The sequence below is a fragment of the Perissodus microlepis genome, chromosome 2, assembly GCF_051167445.1.
Source record: "Perissodus microlepis isolate ML-2025 ecotype Zambia chromosome 2, ASM5116744v1, whole genome shotgun sequence".
Taxonomy (NCBI): domain Eukaryota; kingdom Metazoa; phylum Chordata; class Actinopteri; order Cichliformes; family Cichlidae; genus Perissodus; species Perissodus microlepis.
The window spans coordinates 29,608,560-29,627,362 of NC_140462.1; the positions used below are offsets into that span (position 1 = coordinate 29,608,560).

At 38.4% G+C, this 18,803-nt stretch overlaps 2 protein-coding genes across 2 annotated transcripts in view; one reads left to right on the forward strand and one right to left on the reverse strand.

Moving 5' to 3' along the window:
* Positions 1 to 723, reverse strand: part of glrbb (glycine receptor, beta b) — a 30,437-nt gene extending 29,714 nt beyond the window's left edge. The window contains exon 1 of the mRNA XM_084954772.1: positions 324 to 723. The gene's annotated coding sequence lies outside the window, so the exon portion shown is untranslated. The remainder of the gene's footprint in view (positions 1 to 323) is intronic.
* A 7,211-nt stretch (positions 724 to 7,934) lies between these two features.
* pdgfc (platelet derived growth factor c) overlaps positions 7,935 to 18,803 on the forward strand; it is a 44,566-nt gene continuing 33,697 nt past the window's right edge. Inside the window, exon 1 of the mRNA XM_084954790.1 lies at positions 7,935 to 8,660. Coding sequence (XP_084810916.1) covers positions 8,483 to 8,660 — 178 coding nt within the window. The 5' untranslated portion in view covers positions 7,935 to 8,482. The remainder of the gene's footprint in view (positions 8,661 to 18,803) is intronic.

Sequence of the window (18,803 nt, forward strand, 5' to 3'; positions counted from 1 at the left end):
TGTATTCAAGAAAAATACTGACATGGAACCAAAGCAAAATAAATCCGCAGACTACCGGTGCTCTCACAACCTGTGGCTGCACGTCGCATTCGGTCTCTTTCTAACAAGAGAAAAGTAAGTAAGAGAGGCTGACACTCGCCCGAAGCCTGAGCATCAGAAGAGCAGAGGATACAGCGACCACCATGACGGGGGTGGGTGATGCAGAAAGAAGATGCCAACACATATGAACACGAGCATGCGATTTCACTACATGCGAGCGCACGCTATGAACATAAATAACACAAAGTCATCTCTCGCGAAACACGGTACGCAGTTCTGCTTACCGTTTGGCTTTGTCACCTGTCAATTCCTCAGAAATCTCGATCCACTCAAGCTGACTGTGAAAACAGTGGTTAACAGAGCTTCCACGACCATTCGCTCCCTTTCTTTTCCATTCTGTTTCCGTCTTCCTGCACTGAAGCGATTAGTTCAATTGGTTTGAGGGGAAAAGTTACATCTCGGCAAATTGCCAATTTTTTTTTGTTGTTGTTTTGGTTTCCGAGCCCGTTTGTTGTTATTTTTGAATCAACGTGTATATGGCTGCTGCCCTTTCGCCTCAGCTTGGGATGCCCAAGATGGAGGCTTGCGTGTACCTGTCATGCAACATGCGCAGTAGCGGCTGCACAGAACTGGAGAGCATCATTCCCATCAGCACCACGGACAGCCGCTCCCCGCCTCCACATCCACAGCCGCTGCTAAACGGAGACGTGACGTGACGGCAGGAAATAAAAGCTCTCTTTCACGCGATAGACGCAAACGCATCACTACTTATGGCTGGGACTGAGTGGTATTTAGCAGCAGATGGATGAAAATAGAGAGCGCTTTATTAGAAATTATGAATACAATAAGATACTCAAGCACTATTTATTATGTATTATGTAGTAATAGACTGTGTGGTAATCATGTGCCGTAGTATGACCTAGACTATTTTAGATGTGAGATAAAAAGCTGATTTTTTGTATATGTGAAAATGTGACTCATTAAATCAGTGACAAAGAAGATAAAATAGTATAGTCTGTGTTTCTATTATCCAGATAAAAATGATGACTGCTTTAATTGCATAATGCAGAAGTCTCAAACATATTTTAGTTTGTAGGACACAGAGCAATCTGATCTCACGTATTTTGGTGTAAAGAATCACAAACTCATTCTGAAGATGTTCATATTTCATAAACATTTACATTCCCTGCTTCCGCATCCTCAGCTGGTGCTAATGTACACAATAGACGCCATACAGCCTTATATATTTTGAGTAAAATTTTCATTATTTCCACATTAAGGCAGCCCACTGTTGATGCAAAAAGTATCACCACAATGAAATGCATTGGCACAGCTTCTTGGCTTAACCATCTTTGGTGTGGTATAGCAGACCACTGGCGATGTCAAGACGTCAGAGTTGAATGTGATTCAGAACTCTGGCTCACATGAAACTACCAGTGTTGACAGAAAATCTCATGACTTTTGGTCTCAGTGTCCCCGTGCAATGAAAGGGCCTTTTTTGTGCGTGTGTGCGCCTGTGTGTGTGTTTTCAACAACTGTACTGTACTGCGAAACATCTTGGGCCACCCCTCATCTCTTTATATTTTTGGGGAAAATGGGAAATTGATGCAGCAATTTATTGAAACGTGCAATCACACATGGAAATACAGCACAGAAGGCAAAAACAGAGTTTGTGCAAATTTAACAAGCTCGAAAGTAAATATTTGGTATAACCACCTTTATTCTTCAACACAACTATACTCTGTTAGGAAGGCTCCCTTGTAATTTCTTTCATTTGTCTTTGGGAATAGTTTTCCAAGCTTCTTGAAGGACATTAAAAGCACTACTTATGATGTTGGCTGCCTTTTTTGGGAAGGGGGTTCCATGCAGGTATGCTTTTACCGCACTAGCAGTATGTTTGGAATCTATGGATATGTTTGTGATAGGCTGTTAGTAATAAAGTGTGGTTCTGGTTCATCCTTCAAGTGAGGTGCATTTTCTTTGTTACACAAATGTTTCATAGGTCAGTGTTAAGTGGTTGAACAGAATAAATAAATACATAGATACATTAGTCTTGTGAAAATCCTCGGGTACAAGGACTAGACTGAAAATGACTGATAAGATGGTCAATGTCACAAAAAACTTTGGAAGATCTTGAAAACTATGGAGAACTATTACTTAAGACCACTAAATTGCAAGCAAATTGGAAGCAAAGTGTTAAAAAAATGGTTTCACGGCTCAAGACTTTTGCACAGTACTGTATGTATTTACACTTAGATCCACCACTGAACTACAAAAATGCTTTGTTTTTATACATGTCTTAGATTGTCACACAGTTTCCATTGGAAGATGGGGAAGGGAACTTAGAAAAATGGAAACTTGAACATCTGCGAGTTCATATTGGCTAAACTGTGTCTCCTAATGGGAGTGTGATGCACTATAAAGTTACTAAAAGCCCCAGAACAACTATTTAATGGACTTCTGGTTCTCAAATGTTGTTATATCTAAATTCAACAATTTGGATTTACCTGCTACATCTGTGCTGTCAGCTTGTTTGTTAAAACACATTTAAGATTTATGGCAGGATGAAATGTCTTTTTCATTTTGCTGTGGAGTAATTGCTGTTTATATCCAGATTGAACACCTGAAAAAATAAATGAAACGGAGAATGGGTATATTAATGAATACAGATCTTAAATCATAACCATTGACTGTGACAGAGTCACCATTAATTTTTAAATTCAGTCTAAAAGCTATTGTATGTAAAGTCATTTTATGGATCATATATAAGACTTTTTACATGTTTTCTGTTGAGCTTTCCGCTGGTTGTAAATAAATATTAATCTAAAAATGTCTGATGGTATGGCCTTTTGTATATGTCTGTGAAAGAAAAATGCTTAGCGTGACTATAATATCCTCAACATCTAAAATCTAAGAATTTTCATTCCAAACATAAGTACTGTAAAGTATGTTTAGGCTTTACTGTACCTGCCAGTCACTTTAAGGATTTTATTTTTTTAAAGAATTTAATGAAAAGCAGAAAAAACTGAACACTGACAGTATAAGGGCAGGGTGTTATTAAATGTTAAGGATTAAAACAATGAATAGTTGAGCCATAGTTTCCACGTTTAATTTTTATTTATTGAAATGGTTCATGTAAAGTTGTTGTTGACTATTGCAAAGAAATCTGTCTTTAAAAATAGGTTTCTGCCAGAGATTTCTTCCTGTTAAAAGGGAGTTTTTTTCTTCCCACTGTCGCCAGAGTGCTTGCTCATGGGGGGTCAAATGATTGTTAGGTTCTCTTTGTAAGTATTATTGTAGGGCCTACCTTACAATATAAAGTGCCTTGAGGTGGTTGTGATTTGGCGCTATGTAAATAAAATTGAATTGAACTGAATTGAATAGGTCACAAAACAACTGATAATCTGGTGGATGATAAAGAGCACTTCCTATTTACCTTTCATGTCTGCACAGATTTGAATGTTTTTCTAAGAAAAAACCCACATACATTAAGAGGGAAGGTAACAGTAAGTTTGATGTTTTGTTGCTGTTGTTCTTTAAATACAAAAAAAGAAAAATCCACTGAGCTGATTTTCCCCACAGTTTTGATCCATATCTCATGCATCATTGTGTCAAACAACTTGTGCGGTCTCCCCAAAGATGATCCCCGTGGTATGATCTTGATTGACAAGGCATTCCATTTGCATACACAAATTAATCAGTACCATATGCATAGAGATTAATGATTTATGTCACAGGGCAAAGCTCTGGTGTTACAATAAAGAGGCAGCCATTCAAGCACAAGGATTCTTTTGTGTTGTTTAGAAAAATGTTCGCTAGCCAGCTGGCTATGAGCCATGAGTGTGATGGACAATCCTAAGCCATTCCAGAAATATGTCAGGCTGGATTGAAACAATCTACTGTGGTATAATACAACCTGGCATGAAAACCACATTTCTGCTACCACCGCAGCCCTGAAGAGTTATATGTGTTGTCACATCAAAAAGGAGTTTTTGACAGATCAAGAGACAAAGAAGTGTTACTACTAAGCAGCTTTATTTGTTTATTTATTTACTGTGTGCTGCTTAGTAACAGGTTTGTTTTCATCTCAGAAGGATGGATCATTCTTTAACTAAACCCAGAGTAGCTTTGCTGACAGCGCTTTAATTCAATGATGATGTAAATTGTTTGGAAGACGAACAGGTACATGTCATAGGAGCTGAGATAAGAGCAGTGAAAATGAATAAGAACTTCATGTAAATCATGAAGGATGGAGATAAAACAATATTTATTGCAAAATACAATACATCCGTCTCTGAAGAACATGTGATCTTTCTATTAAGGTGACTGCTGTCAAAATTACAGCTACATACATTTTTCTATTTTACTATGTACAAGTAAAATATATTTCAAACTATATGAAGGTCTGCAACATGTTCATTACTACATTCAAAAGGTAGTACACTGACACATATGAGGATTAGTATCTTCCAACTTCCAGTTCCTGGTTTATTGATTAAAGTCTTTTCTCTCTGCATGTCTGGCCTGTACACATATATGATCTTGTCAGTATCTATTGTACATTCAAGCAGCATGCTCATACGTCAGTAAAAGAATAGGTAAGGAGAGAAAATTCATCATTACACTGTCCTGGATTCCAGTTCAGTAATGTATTGATGAACTTTGGCAGTGTAATATGAGATCCTTGGATCATTAAATAAGCAGAATGCTATCATGGAAACTGAGTCTTCCTTGTCAGCAGATGTTTAGTAAGTGCTACACTATCCAAAATTATGATGGAGGCATCGAGCCAGAAATCTGTTAAGAAGGAGAGTTCCTTTCAAATATTTTTGGACCACTTTCCTGAATAAGGATTGTGTAAGGGGGGAAATCCTGAAGGACAAAAAGTTCTTTCCAAACTGAAATGTCTAACATAACTAAATGGTTACAGTGAATCAAGATTTTACAAATGTAATTTTTTTAGCTATTCTGTTTTAGTTGATTCCATCAAGATTAACACCAACATTATTTTTTTTAGGTTTTCAATGCATGTGATATTAACAGAGTTCTCAAAGTAAAAATCTCGTAGATATCCAGCCAGGTGTTCATCCCAGCTGCACTACCACACTGCAGACATTCATTCTTTCTCATTTTCAGGGCATCAAGCAGCAATAACAAATGTAGTCAGACAGCATTATTAAACTAATAATTGGATTTAAACTGAATTATATTCAGGTTTTGCTGTGGAGTGAACTCAGCTAAGCGATTATATTGGACAGCAGTGTATTTGTTTTTGTGTAATTTATGCACAACTGAAGCCAAATGGAAGTCATGCACTTCAATACTTTTTGCAAAACCTCCAACAGACTGTACCTTTGACAAGAAGGTTACTTACCTGAAATGACCTAAAATACAATGCAGCTTGTAACAGTTTTGATTTGTGAGGTTAACCATGTAAAATTAAGATTATTAATTCAAAATAGCTGCACTATTCAGTGTATTAACACATGAATAATATGAATATACTGTATGTACAATATTACTGATGATCAGTTTACCACTTAAGCATATTTATTTCTACTACAGCACGCTTTAGAAGAAGCAGCATTGTGTCCCTGAACACCTGAACATGATAAGCACATCTGATTCGTTTTAACCTGGAAATATCTTGAATCATCAGATAAAATATGCTTCCCCTGGTGGAATCAAAAAATAAAAAATAAATGCCACACCCCTTGGAGTATCTTTAGGAATTTGAAGGGGCAGAACTTTGCCTGTAGCTCTGAGGGGCACCACCAGGGGGCTCTGGTCTCAAAGCCAAGTACAGCCAGGGGCAATTATTGAAACTTTTCACTTATCAACATGAGACCTTAATGTCCATGAAACACCAGAATGTCTCTGATATAAAAGTCTGACTGTGTGCTGAAGGTCAGTATGCCTTTTAGAGGATGAATATGATGATATAACAGCTGGTCAGGTACAGAGATAGATATATGTGTGTTGTGTATGGGTGAGTAAATAAAATTATTTACTGGACTACACAGATAAAGTTCATGCTGCTGCAACAACTGGTTTTACAGTATAAATTAAATAATTTAACATTTTCATTCTCTTGTGTTTCTCTTCACCACAAAGGTGTTTTTTTTAAAAAAAAGAACAAAGCAAAAAAAAAACCTATGACAGATGTGTTTTCTAATGGTGACTGATGTTTGAGGGCATTTGTTTGCTTGACAGAATGCATCTCATCACAGCAAGCAAGTCTAAGGGGATTTAGGCAGTATACGATGAGTGTGAATTCTCCATTGTATACATTTCCACTTGCACTCTGCTCAGTGGACACAGAGCTCTCCTAGCTGGCTTGTCTCTGCATGTTTGGCGTGACCCAAATAGCCTAACTTGTTTCTAATTTCCTCTGTTTATTATATTTCTTTGTATCAAAGACTTTGCGTTTCACAAGACCACCATGGAAGCGGCAATCAAATGTGGACAACAAGACAAAATACCCAGCTTTTACAGACAAAACCTCATGGGGTGAATGAGTGTGTGTGTTTTTGTGAAAGAGAGAGGGATTCCACGATGTGAAGTGCTGACATCTGCTGCAGGCGCTCGCAGGGCTGGAATGTGATACCCTCCTTTACACAAAGGGCCTTGGCCCTTCCAACAGGCACATGAAGACCTCTATATGCCCCTCTCCACAGGGGCAACACAAGTATGAAATGACTGCATCAATGTCCCACGTCTTCTTTCCTGAGCCATCAACTTGGATTAAAACCACAAAAGCTTCCCTTCTTACCTTGATGCTGGAGAGATGGTTGCTCTATATTCTCTTTGAGTTGGTAGTTTCTAAGCTATGTGAGGCTGGGGGTAAATTGCTGCAGCATTGCATCATGCGTCTGGCTCAATGGGTTCAATATGTCTCCAGCTCCCCTTTGATTGTTGTGTCTGTGCTGCAGCAGACTTACCATACAGCGGGGGATACACTGTTGCATTTTGCCAACAATAGGATGGGAGGAACCACATAAAACACAGTTGATGAGGTACAACATTGTGCTGGGGAGAAAGGAAATTGGGAACAGGAGGGAGTATTGTTTCAAGCGGTGTCTCTGCTTTGATATGACAAATTGAGAACCTTAAACATTTCCTTCCACAGAAACATTCCAGGGGAGCACAAAACTGCATGTTAAAAAGTTATCTTTTGGGGCGCATTTATCTTTCATTCAGTGAATCAAGGTTTTAAACAATTACTCAGTGGTTAAACAATGTTACTTAGGAATGTTATATGGAAGGTTTTCGTCTGAATCATGGGACTCCTGATGTGAATATATACTGTGAGCTGCACTGTATATATTATACACTGGATGGATCATGATTTAATGGGATAAAAATGCAACCGGGCCATGGTGTTGTAGTCCAGTAAAATAAGCAGAGAAACAGATAAAGGACTACTAAGACAGTGGGTACAACTGGTGTACACACAGCAGAAAGTGAAATGTGTCCCTTAAAAAAAATCCAGAAATAGCCTAAAATGTCTCCTTCACATTTTTTGTATCTCTACTCTTATATTTCTATATTTACAATATAGGCTAATCGTTTAATCTGGTGTTATAGTGTTTTAAGTTATTCTTTAGTTTTAAAGATATATTTCCAAAAGTATTACCGCTTATGTAAACCTTATCCTTAACAACAGACTGTGTGATCTCGGGAGGCTGAAACTTCTGGCTAGAAATTATTTGAAAAGTGCGCAACCATCAAACAAACAAAACGAAAACAAAACATAAAACGGACCCGTAAGGGAGTGAAACACCTCGTTAAACCAGGCAGCAACTGAATAGTTAACATCCTGGGAGTTTCCTCCGCTGAGAAGTTGTACTTTATGTATAGCACCTGTTGTGCCGTCAGTTGCCAGTCTCCAAAAAGCCAACCCCGAGCGCGCAGCGATATTTTATCTCAGACTCCAAGTTATGACTCTAGACCGCGCCAGAAAACAGAAAACGTCTCGGTGTTGCGAATGGTTTCTAAGTACAGGCTGTATCAAGTTGCTTCACTCTCTCGCTGTCTCTGTGTGTGAGCCTTTGCTGTAATGCGTAAAGATCTGCAGGGATTTATCAGACGGAGTGAAGAACGCACCGTGGACGCGCGCTTTACCCAAAATGCGACTGTGTCTTTCTAATGTTGTGTAGATTATATGCGTGCACAAGGGTGTTTTTTATAACTAATACCGGGATTATAACAACATAAAAGTAAACTTTGCTCAACTTCCCATTGAACCAACAGGTGCGCATTTGCTCTGCGCAGCAGCGGCAGGTTCGGAACCTCTGCAGAGGAGTCGTTCTAACTTCTCAAGTTAAAATTTTGTTCCCGAACTTTCTTCCGAAGGACTGATGCTTAAAATTAAGTGGATTTTACTCTGCGCTTATCCTCTCCAAATGTGTCCGAAACAGCACTGGTGCCCTGTAAACGACGCATGTGTGTGGTGATACAAACCGTCCCGTCTACAGCGCTTTGTGATCGCCGGCTACCACTCATCCAAATGATCCTTCCATTAATATTCCTTCTTGCATCGCTTCTCCAACAATATGGCTCGGAAGCTGAATCAAGTCATGTCAGCAAATTTCCCCTACCAAGCGTAAAGGAGCAAAACGGTGAGTTTCGATGCATTCTAGTTCATTCTTAAAAGTTCAAACTTTTGGATGATTGCTCACACAACCTAGATGCTCATTCTTACTGGGCTTAAAGACATTCCTTTCAAAATGTAGATCTTTTGAATGAATAGAAGCATTTTATTTAGTTCAAACAGTATTATCCAGGATAGGAAGTGCAGTATTACCCTTTACCTTTAAAGCGTACCCCGTATGCTTTAAAGGGGAAACCCTTCTGAAATTCCTTGCCCCTCGGGAGAAGTTTTTCTTGTGATCATAAAAAAAGGCTCCATTCATTCAGGAGCAGTCACTCAGGGCGATGTAATTTGGGGCTCATGTGAAATGACTCCAATGAACTTCACTAATTCTGAAATCCTTCCCCCCGTTTTTCCCTGTTTAATTTTATTTCCATGCTAATGACAAGAGTATAACTGCGTTTAGCTAAGTAAGTAAATAATTAGCCCCCAGTGATTGTTTTGCCATCATGGGGAATTTGACAGTCTTTGTTGTTCTTTGTTGTTGTAAGCATCTTTCAGATCTTCATTTAATACTTAAGATTGTGTATTATGATTATTATTTTTGGCTTATTTTAAGTTTTATATCTTGATCCCTTATATTCCCAGTGCTGACATTATCTCTTCATAACAAACTTTATATATCCTGCATATGAATGACGAAGGTTTATAAGAATTACAAAAGAAGCCAAGACATGCTGGTACAAGAAATGTAAGTCCAAAAAGCTTGCCATAGAATATTTTATGTGTGAACGATCCTGTGCATGTGAGCCTTTTAGTCAGGAGTCCTAAAATGTGATGTTTTATTATTATTTTGCTTATGTGAAGGCACATAACAAGTCATAACATAGAAGCAGACTATGTATCACATAGCTTAAAGTACCTATATCTTGTAGATATGGTTAATCTTCATACATTTCTTGATCTTCAGTAACCAGTAGGTTTGACTCAACTTGTGTGAGGACATGCAGCTCTGACTTCACTACAGTAACAGTCAGGGTTGGGAAATCAGAGCCTCCTGGTGGGACATCCAGGTTTAATCAGGACGGCTGAGAAAGGAAAACAACAGAGAGGAGGGAGGGAGGGCAGGGAGAGTGATGAAGGAGGTGGAGGGGAAGTGTGGTGGGGGAGATGTTAAACTGTCAAGGAACTCTTTAAAAAGGCGGTCACACTTTGGCTGAGGGCAAAGCTGGCCAGACCGTCTGTAACCTTTGACTGGAGTGTCTGAGTGCTCTATTCTGCTGTGCTTGATTGCAGATGCTCTGTGAGACAATTTGATATCGATCTGACGGAGGGGAGAAAGCCAGACCTGTCTGGCATGTTTAGTAGTAGTTGCCTGGAGAGTTACGGTCCCCAGTCGTATTAAACTTGGCAAGCGGCTGCTGATGACTCCATAAGATATCAGAGGGCACCATCTCCCATTGAGAGCCAGAGCTGTGCAGAGTAACCATCTGTCACAATGAATGATTTGGACAAAAACTCTCAAAATGAACTCTAAAATCGAAATTCTGTGTTTTGGGGTAATAAATAACGTCAACATTTCTTTCCTCCACTGGTGAGAATTATGTTACAGTGTTGTGTATGTCATTTTTATGTGTTTGCCACATGACTATAGGGTTTCATGGTTATTAAGAGGAAACACTGCTAAAAATGACTTCTCCAGTCACTACAAAGAAGCTGTGTAGTGTAAGGTTTTGAAAATGAAATAGCGCTGAAGGAAAGTACATGTATCAATCTAGCTCAAGCGCTACCCCAGCCTTTGGTCTTCAACATATTGTTTTATTAAAGGTAAAACAACATTGCTGTTTCTGAAAAAGTTAGAAACAGCAATGTTGTCCTGTTTTTGCCAGAAAGGCATACCATCATTTAAGCCTACCTCTCTGGAATGAAGCAAATAACATCAGAGGATCGGATCCAGCGAGTATTACTTTCATTCTCAAGCATTTGCAAGAGGAAATCAGAAGTTTATATCATCATAAAACATATTTTATATGAGACAGGATTTTGATTTGTGATGAAACAACATGATTCACAGTCTGTATACTATGATGTAGCACTGATTGACTTATTATTTAATAGCCTATAAGCTTGTTTCATTATGCAGTGATGGCCTGATACCAGTTGTCAACACTGCAAACCCAGCTAAAGCTCCATCTCAGCTTCCCAATCACACAGGTCATCTCAGGGGCACCTCTTATATCACCTCTCCGAGTTAAGTGGTTTGCCTTCTCTTTCCCGTAGAAGGCCATGTTTTTTTTTGCCAAGGCCACCCATAAGCAGAGAGCCAGATATTTTCAGAAAAATCCAGCAACAGATATTTGTAGGAGATGTGGATTACCTGTGATATTCCCACATAACCCCCCCGAGCACCACTGGAGGAAGGTATGCACCACACTAGACCTGCCAATGATCACAGAGGCTGCTGTTCCGCTAAAGATTAAGAGATTAGAGGGAGGACTGGGGTCATAAGGGTCAACGGCCTATGGGGAACATATGCAGTGTACCACTTATACATAGATGGAGGACAGAGGAGCATTATACATTCAGTGGATTATGATTATGATATAGACAAACAAGACATTTGCACCGGGAACATACTGGGTGGCCTCGTATGAATCGTGACTTTTTCAGGTGTAACATAGAGTACAATATTTGTTTATTCTCCGATAGCTGAGAACAGCTGTTAATAGCATATTTGTAGAGCAGCAAAGGAGGAGGAGTCATTTTGGTTGCCGGCAAAATCCTATTCATTTAAGTGATTGACAGCTAAAGTACTTCTAAGGCTTGCCTAGCCACAGTATTTAAAAGATTACCAACTGCCTTGAGAAATACTTGGTAATTTAATAAAGAGTCAAAGATCTTAGCCTGTGTACAAAATCACTTAAGGCAAGAAGTAAATTGCAACTCCTAAGAAGCATTTTTTGTAAGAAATATTTCATCACAGCGCTGAAATGTTTATACTGAAACTAAATGAAGTTTAGTTTATCTGGCTGAGTGAAAGCACTTTTTGACTTTGGGTCAACTTTTATTCAAGGATTAATGCATCTAAAAACTTTAATTGTACTCGGTGGAGCAGGTGTTCATGACAGAGCTTTAAATTTGTATCTTTCTCTCTCTAAAGTTGAAATCATTTTAAACAGATGACACAATGAAAATATAGTAAAAACATAAAAAACGAATATAAAATCACTGTCCCACTCTTTAAGGTGAAACAAGCATTTCATACAAATTATGATACTATTATGTCATCTCATATCATATTGTACAGTATGCGTATTGTGTAATTGTTAAAGTTAAGAAGAAGTATAATGTCTTTGTTTTTTTGTTCTCAGCCCACTGTTACAAAATCTGCCCTGACAAGACCAAACATAGTCATTTGTAATGGGTCAAGCTTCTTCTGCTAAATGTGACCAGCTGGCATTCATGTATCCACCATGTTATTTTAAGTGGTTTCCATAGTGCTTAGCTCTGGGTTCAAATATGAAATTACAACTATGACTCTGAAACCAGTCAAACAAAATGTGCCTGCCTTGGAATTTCAACTCATTCTTTTATACAGGTTAGATGTTTCCTGACCCTGGGAAAGCTTGTTTCCACTTAGGGGGATCCGTGCTTTGATGGATATGCTAGAATGAATGAATGCAGCACTATGCAGTTAATCATTGTATTGGGCAGTGCAATAGCAGCCGGTATGCTTGTCTGAATTAAAACCATCAAAGAAAATGGATGGCTTGAATGTTCAATAAACTCAGTGGGAAGTATAGAGCGCAGACGTTACACCAAGGAGATCACTATAGTGAGATGAAAAACACAATTATAAGGAGGTTTATCAGGGTTTTTATTTGCTGAGTGAACGTGATGGATTTTTTTCATTTATACAAACGAGTTTGGCTTCTTTTCCCTATCCAATATGGAAGTCACTAAATACACCAGCTTCTGAATAACCATTTAGTGTTAGTAAGAGAAAGAAAAATGCACTTATGTGAATTTTCCACAACAGTAGCAGTAGAAACCACTGGATACAAGCAGGTCTATGTCTTCTGGCAAGAGGAAATTTTCCCCTCAACATCTCACTCCAGAGTGGGGGACCCTGGATAAAAGTGTCTATGTTTTTCCTGTCAGCACTATTTGAACATGGAGTGCTGTATTTGGCAAGCAAAGCATGCCACCGCCTGCCTGCTGTTTGTCATTTCAGGCAGCCAGTGCACCGTCTCTCCCACCACCTCAAGAGGCTTTCCGGGGGCTCTGGGTCATAGGTTTAAGCTCTAGTGAGGAAAAATAGTATCTATAGAAACCTATTCTGTCTTTTCTTGGCTCGGTGTTTGTGAATTTTTCTTCACTGCACACAATGCTTTGGCTGCCAGTGGTATAATGAAGACCATTTTGTTATACAAACAAAATGCAGGAGGGGGGAGGGGACTAATACCTTAAAGCTACTTTCCACTGCTCCTTATTCATAAGGGGTCACCACAGTGGGTAGTTCCACAAATTTGATTTGGGAGGTTTTTGCACCAGATGCCTTCCTGATGTAACCGTCAAGGGATGTGCATCCCCTCTTTGGAGAACAAGGGGACTGAAACCTCGTTCTCCAAAAAAAACTAATTACTTTCATTGCCTCTTTGCAGCAGCACATCAAGAACCAGTAAAATAGTGAACCACATAATGTTTTTGTTTCAGTTTTACACACATAATTTGACTTTATTTGAAGATTTGCTTCTCCCAACCTGTTAACTGTCATTTTCCTTTTAGCTTAGCTTTGACTTCCACCAGTCACTGCAACCTGTTCTCCACCCCAAAGGCTTCAAATTGCATTGCACTGGCTAGTCTTTTTCATGCATTTTTCATCATGCATCGTGGTGCTATAAAGTTCAATCGTCCCTCAGCATATTAAATGGATTCACTTCCATTAAATGGATTGCAAAGAAAATGCTCTGCTTGTGCTGCAAGGAAATGATGGACAAACCTGTTGGATATGGCAAAACTTTGTTTTGGTGGTTAACGTGAAAGGTTATGTTTTAATGCAAACAATAGTGTTTTTATAAAACTAAACACACAGTGTGGGTGCTTAAATCTAAAAGAAAATTCACAGAAAAGACAAAGTTGAAAAAAATTATATAAAAAAAGCAAACTGAAAAGATAATAATAGCAATCCAAGCTGGGACTTGAATTCCTGTCTTCTGATTTAAAGCACTGTGATTATGCTATGAGCCTTTCAACTTGCCTGCTACCTTTTGGGCTTTTATTATTGCTTGTTTCTTCCTTGCGAGGCACAATAGTAAGGGATCATCCACTGCATTACAATATGATGAGAATAAATTCTTGAAATAACAACAGTATGTAACAAGTAGGAAGTAACAACGAGTTGATCTTTGAGGGAACAACTTGGTCTCTTAACAAAATCTGATTTTCTGTGTACATGGAAATAACCTTTTCTTTCTATCTAATGATTTCAACTATATTACTGACTAATTAATGTCTAACTGATAATAGAATAAAAGGAAAAAAATGAGCAGTGTTTTCAAAACATCCCACAGTTATTCATTCATTACTCCCCATGTAAAGACATTCAGTCGTTTGGTCAACAGCAGCAATTCCTACTATTCAGCATTATTTTAAGTATCACTGAGAGATACATGGAAGCACAATCTTCTATAAAATTGGATCCAAGTCATCATGGGATGCAGCTGAAAGTACTGAATTTTTTTGTTAAGATTTATTTTTCCGCTGTATTGCAAAATTGTAAGACTGCCCTCTTTTTTAAAGTTAAGTAACTTCAAGTGTCAACATGAATAGGTGCCTGTAACATGTATTAGAGTTGTCAGTTTTACATTGGCTAAAACCTATCCACATTTCCTAAAACATGTGTTTAACATTTTAAAATGGAGTATTTTCATCCCAAAGAGGATCTTTTTCAAATTCCTTCATGAAGACAGAATGCATGAAAGAACCTGAAAACTAAAGGGTTGGTTAAGTCTTTCATAAAATCTGTTTTTGGAAATGTGAACACAGTACATCTTCATCTTAGTAGGCATGGAGTAAGTCACTTAAGTTTGAATAGATTTAGACGTTCAGTAGGTCCACTTTATGTACTCTGGTGCATTTGAAAGTGAAAAATCTGGATGTTAGTGAGGAAACACATTCATTTTCATGCTGTAAAAGGATAAATATTGTTGTAAAATAATATATTTTCTTGCTGTGTTTCTTTGCTCACAGTTTCTTATCAGCTCAATGTCTGTAGCAGGCTCATTGTCCTGTCTCTGTCTGCTGCCCTCAAATAAGAAATCCACTTTCTGAAATATTACCAGCTTCCAGATAAGAATTGAGGGCAGGCAATATCATTTCAAATGTTCAGCTTTGTCAGTGTTTCCTGGTGAATAGTTGTCCTGAAAGCTGCCATTTCACTCACATTGTTAAAAATGTTTTATTATACTTCACAAGCAAAATAAATACAGATAACTTTTCTATCATGTTTTTTTTCCTTATCAACAAAATGAAATTACTAAAGCAATTTAGCTCCCTAAATGGAAGGACTTGGTGAATGTTATCAGCTGCTTTGGCACAATAACTCAAGTAGCTACAGCATGACAAGCTGGCACAGAACAAAGCAGTTACACATGAAGCAAAAAGAAAAGGAGAAATTCTGGTTTAAATGCATGTTTTCCAGAGTGTGCTTATTCTCATAGTCTGATGAAGTGTCGGACTAGTTCAGTATATCTGGCTAAAGTAAAAGTTACTTATCGCAGCAAATACCAGCTATTCTCTGTAAATTAACATGGTGTTCAAAACAGAATTTGCATTTTCTTACTGGAAAAAATGGTTACTGATTTATATTATTACTTCTTTTGGAGAAAAATACATCCATAGAGCAAGATATGCTTATTTTTATTGCATCATTGAATGAGACAAAGGCCTGCATTAACACATGACCATCACAATGTAAGTTGTAATCCATTTTCATTTAGGTAATTTGTCACTCTTATCAATGTAATCTATCCCCTCTTTTGTTTATATCTCATTTCCATGGTTGTATATATTTCACTTCGACAATCTTTAATATGGGCTGCATAAGAATTTGAGTTGAACAGTCGTAATTTAGGTACATTTAGCTCTGAAAACAAAACATGTCAAGGCAAGAAATTGCACTTATCTCTGAAGCCTTGTAATATAAAAACTATGATGGTAATGTTTAAAAAAAAAGGGGGGGGGGAGCTCTAAAAAAATGTTCAATCAAAGTCTGACAAGAATCAGTGTCATTCTTGTTGTAACAAAACAGATTCCCTCTAAATCAGGAGGTTCCATTGATAAAATATTTGGATCATCTTGAGGCTGTGAAGTTTGAAACCTGGCCAATGTGGCACTGTTTTAACACAGACTTCAGTTGTCCTGTGAGTATTGGTTTTCTTACGGTAACTGGAATTCCAGCCTTGACTAAATATCTTGGCAGTGAGATGAGTTGACCGTGGTTACCGTCTCTGGCATGTCTGCATAACGTGGCAGATGTCATCACCTTCTATCACAGAGGTATTTCACTGTCCTGTTTTGACTCTTCAGATTCACTATCTATCTATCTATCTATCTATCTATCTATCTATCTATCTATCTATCTATCTATCTATCTATCTATCTATCTATCTATCTATCTATCTATCTATCTGGTAGTTACTAAGGAAAATAAAAGCTCTAAACTAATGTAGATAAGGTGGAACTTCTGGAACTGTTTTCTTACACAATCATCCTTACTTATCTCTAATGTTAACCAGATGTAATACCATAATAACTGTTTAATAACATAGATAGCATGGGTTCAAAAGCAGTCCTATAAAGGGCTTTATCTGGTTCTGTGGTCTTAATGGCACTTAATGAGTAAATTTCTCCAGGCAATTTGAAGAACTTGGAGGTCTTCTGTTGGTTTAGGCTGGGCGAGTTGCTTCTGTTGGACTGACTTGATGAAACTGAGATCAGGGATTTATGGGAGCGTCTCACTGATGATAGATCTTTATGAGTCTGGCTCTACTTGGAGTGATTGTCATGCTTCAGAAGAAATTTGGGACCCTTCGCATGTTTTTTTAGTGCAGTTTCATGGTGGCTAAGAATCTAAACATCTAGAGCCTCTAAAACTTTTTTTTTTTTTAACTGCAGCTATTTGTGAAAAGTTGCTCTGTTTTAGGACACTGCTGAGTCTAAGATCCATGCCAAAATGGGGCATATATCTTAGAGGAAAGTAAACAGTGGAGCCATGAATCAGGGATTATAGTATGAAGACCCAACACTGTCGCACAAATAATCCCAGCTGTCCCCTTCCTCTTCATTATGATGAGAAGGGTTCATCATGTGTGAAACTGAGACTAGGTTCATCTGATGCAGCAGAGATATTTCATGGTTATCAAGCACCATCATTAAGCATGCTAATTTTAGAAAGAGGCAGCAAGAGTTAGCGATGTGTGAACACCCTCATACAGCTCAGAATATATATTAGACAGATCAGTGCTTAATGTGTAGTTTTGGCAGTTTATGAGAATAAGCCAATGATCTGTATATAACGGTAGCATTTTAGTAACTTAAAAACATAATTTTGAATATAAAAAGCGAAATCTGTATTTACAGCACACATTTGGAAAGAATACATTTTCATTGGATTGGGCATAAACAAGCCTGTATGTTTCATTTAATCAGTAAAACAACTTTAAAAGCATGCATTATATTTTATGAACTTATAACAAAGCTGTGCAGTATACTACAACCCAAGTCCAAACGTAGAAAAAGCTGTACAGTGTCGTGTAAATGTGGACTGTTTGTCAGGTGCATTGTTGGCATATATTTCCAGGCTTCTGTAGTTAAATATTTTCATTACAGTGCGTTTAATGCCTTGCAATACAAACTACAGCTTATAGTGGGTATCTTCTTGTTTTTGTTCAGTAGAGACTTGGCAGTTTCCTTTGTGTTTGATCAACTTCTGCACCAATCTGACCAGGAAAAAATACATCTGCGTGGGACTACTTGAACTGCTCTACCGTTCAGGGACATTTTTTACCTGATCGATTACAGTCTACAAGAATCAATACTAAAGTAAATACTTTTTAGATTAATATTTTATCCCTTGCAGCATGGTGTGCATCAGGTCAAGGTCTTTGGGCTGTTTTTGGCTTGCCAGAGCTCATGCATGCATAGCTGAACTATTTAGCATTAGGGATGGGTATCGTTTAGGTTTTATCCGATACCGGTGCCAAACCGGTACTTTTGAAACGGTGCCGGTGCTTAAACGGTGCTCAAACCGGTGCCTAAAGAATGGAGAACACAAAATTGATCCTAAAACCTCTCATGTTCAGCTGATTTTTTTTGTAAAAAGATAACAATGTTAGCCTTTTCTGCAGCTCTAGGGCATATATGGTATCACTCTTGGCTGGAAGCAGTGCTTAAACAATGGAAAAAACACAAACTTTGTCCAAAAACCTCTCATGTTTAGCTGTTTTCCACTTTTTCTTTGGTCATTTTAGCCTTTTTGGTCAGGGTGAAGGGAGTATCTGCCATCAAACAAGAAGACAGCCGCATGTAACTATGACTGTGTTTGCTAGTTCACCTTACGTGCATTAATGTAATAACGTGGTTAGCCTACTCAACGTAAATTACACACGAACAACATTAAGCTACTCACGCAGAGAAGAACGGCTGCTGCTGCCATCATCATCCGTCATCATTTCTGCTACACTGGCAGGGCTAGGGGCCAGGACTCTCCTCTTCGGGTTTTTGGGGGATGTTGCTAACTCCGGGTCCAATAACAGGCACCACACCCGCAGTAGATGTGCTCGGTGTGAGGTCTCGCAGCAAGCTATCAAATACGGCGCATTTTTCGGCTTTTAAAAAAAACACTATGCGTCGCCAGGTGTTTCATCGGATTCGAGGTGTTACCTCCTTTGACAGTATCACAGTATCAGCTTAAAGCACTTGTTGCAGGGTGCTGAGTTGGCATATTTTGCTGTGAAGTACAGCCAGACTTTTGACCACTTCGCTTTGGGCATTTTTAATCTGTAGCTCTGCTCTAAAAGAACGTACGTACCTGGACCCGCCTACTATCCTCGGAAACGTAAAATGATTGGCTAGTGTGTATCACAGCTCAGGAAAAAAAAGCACCGAA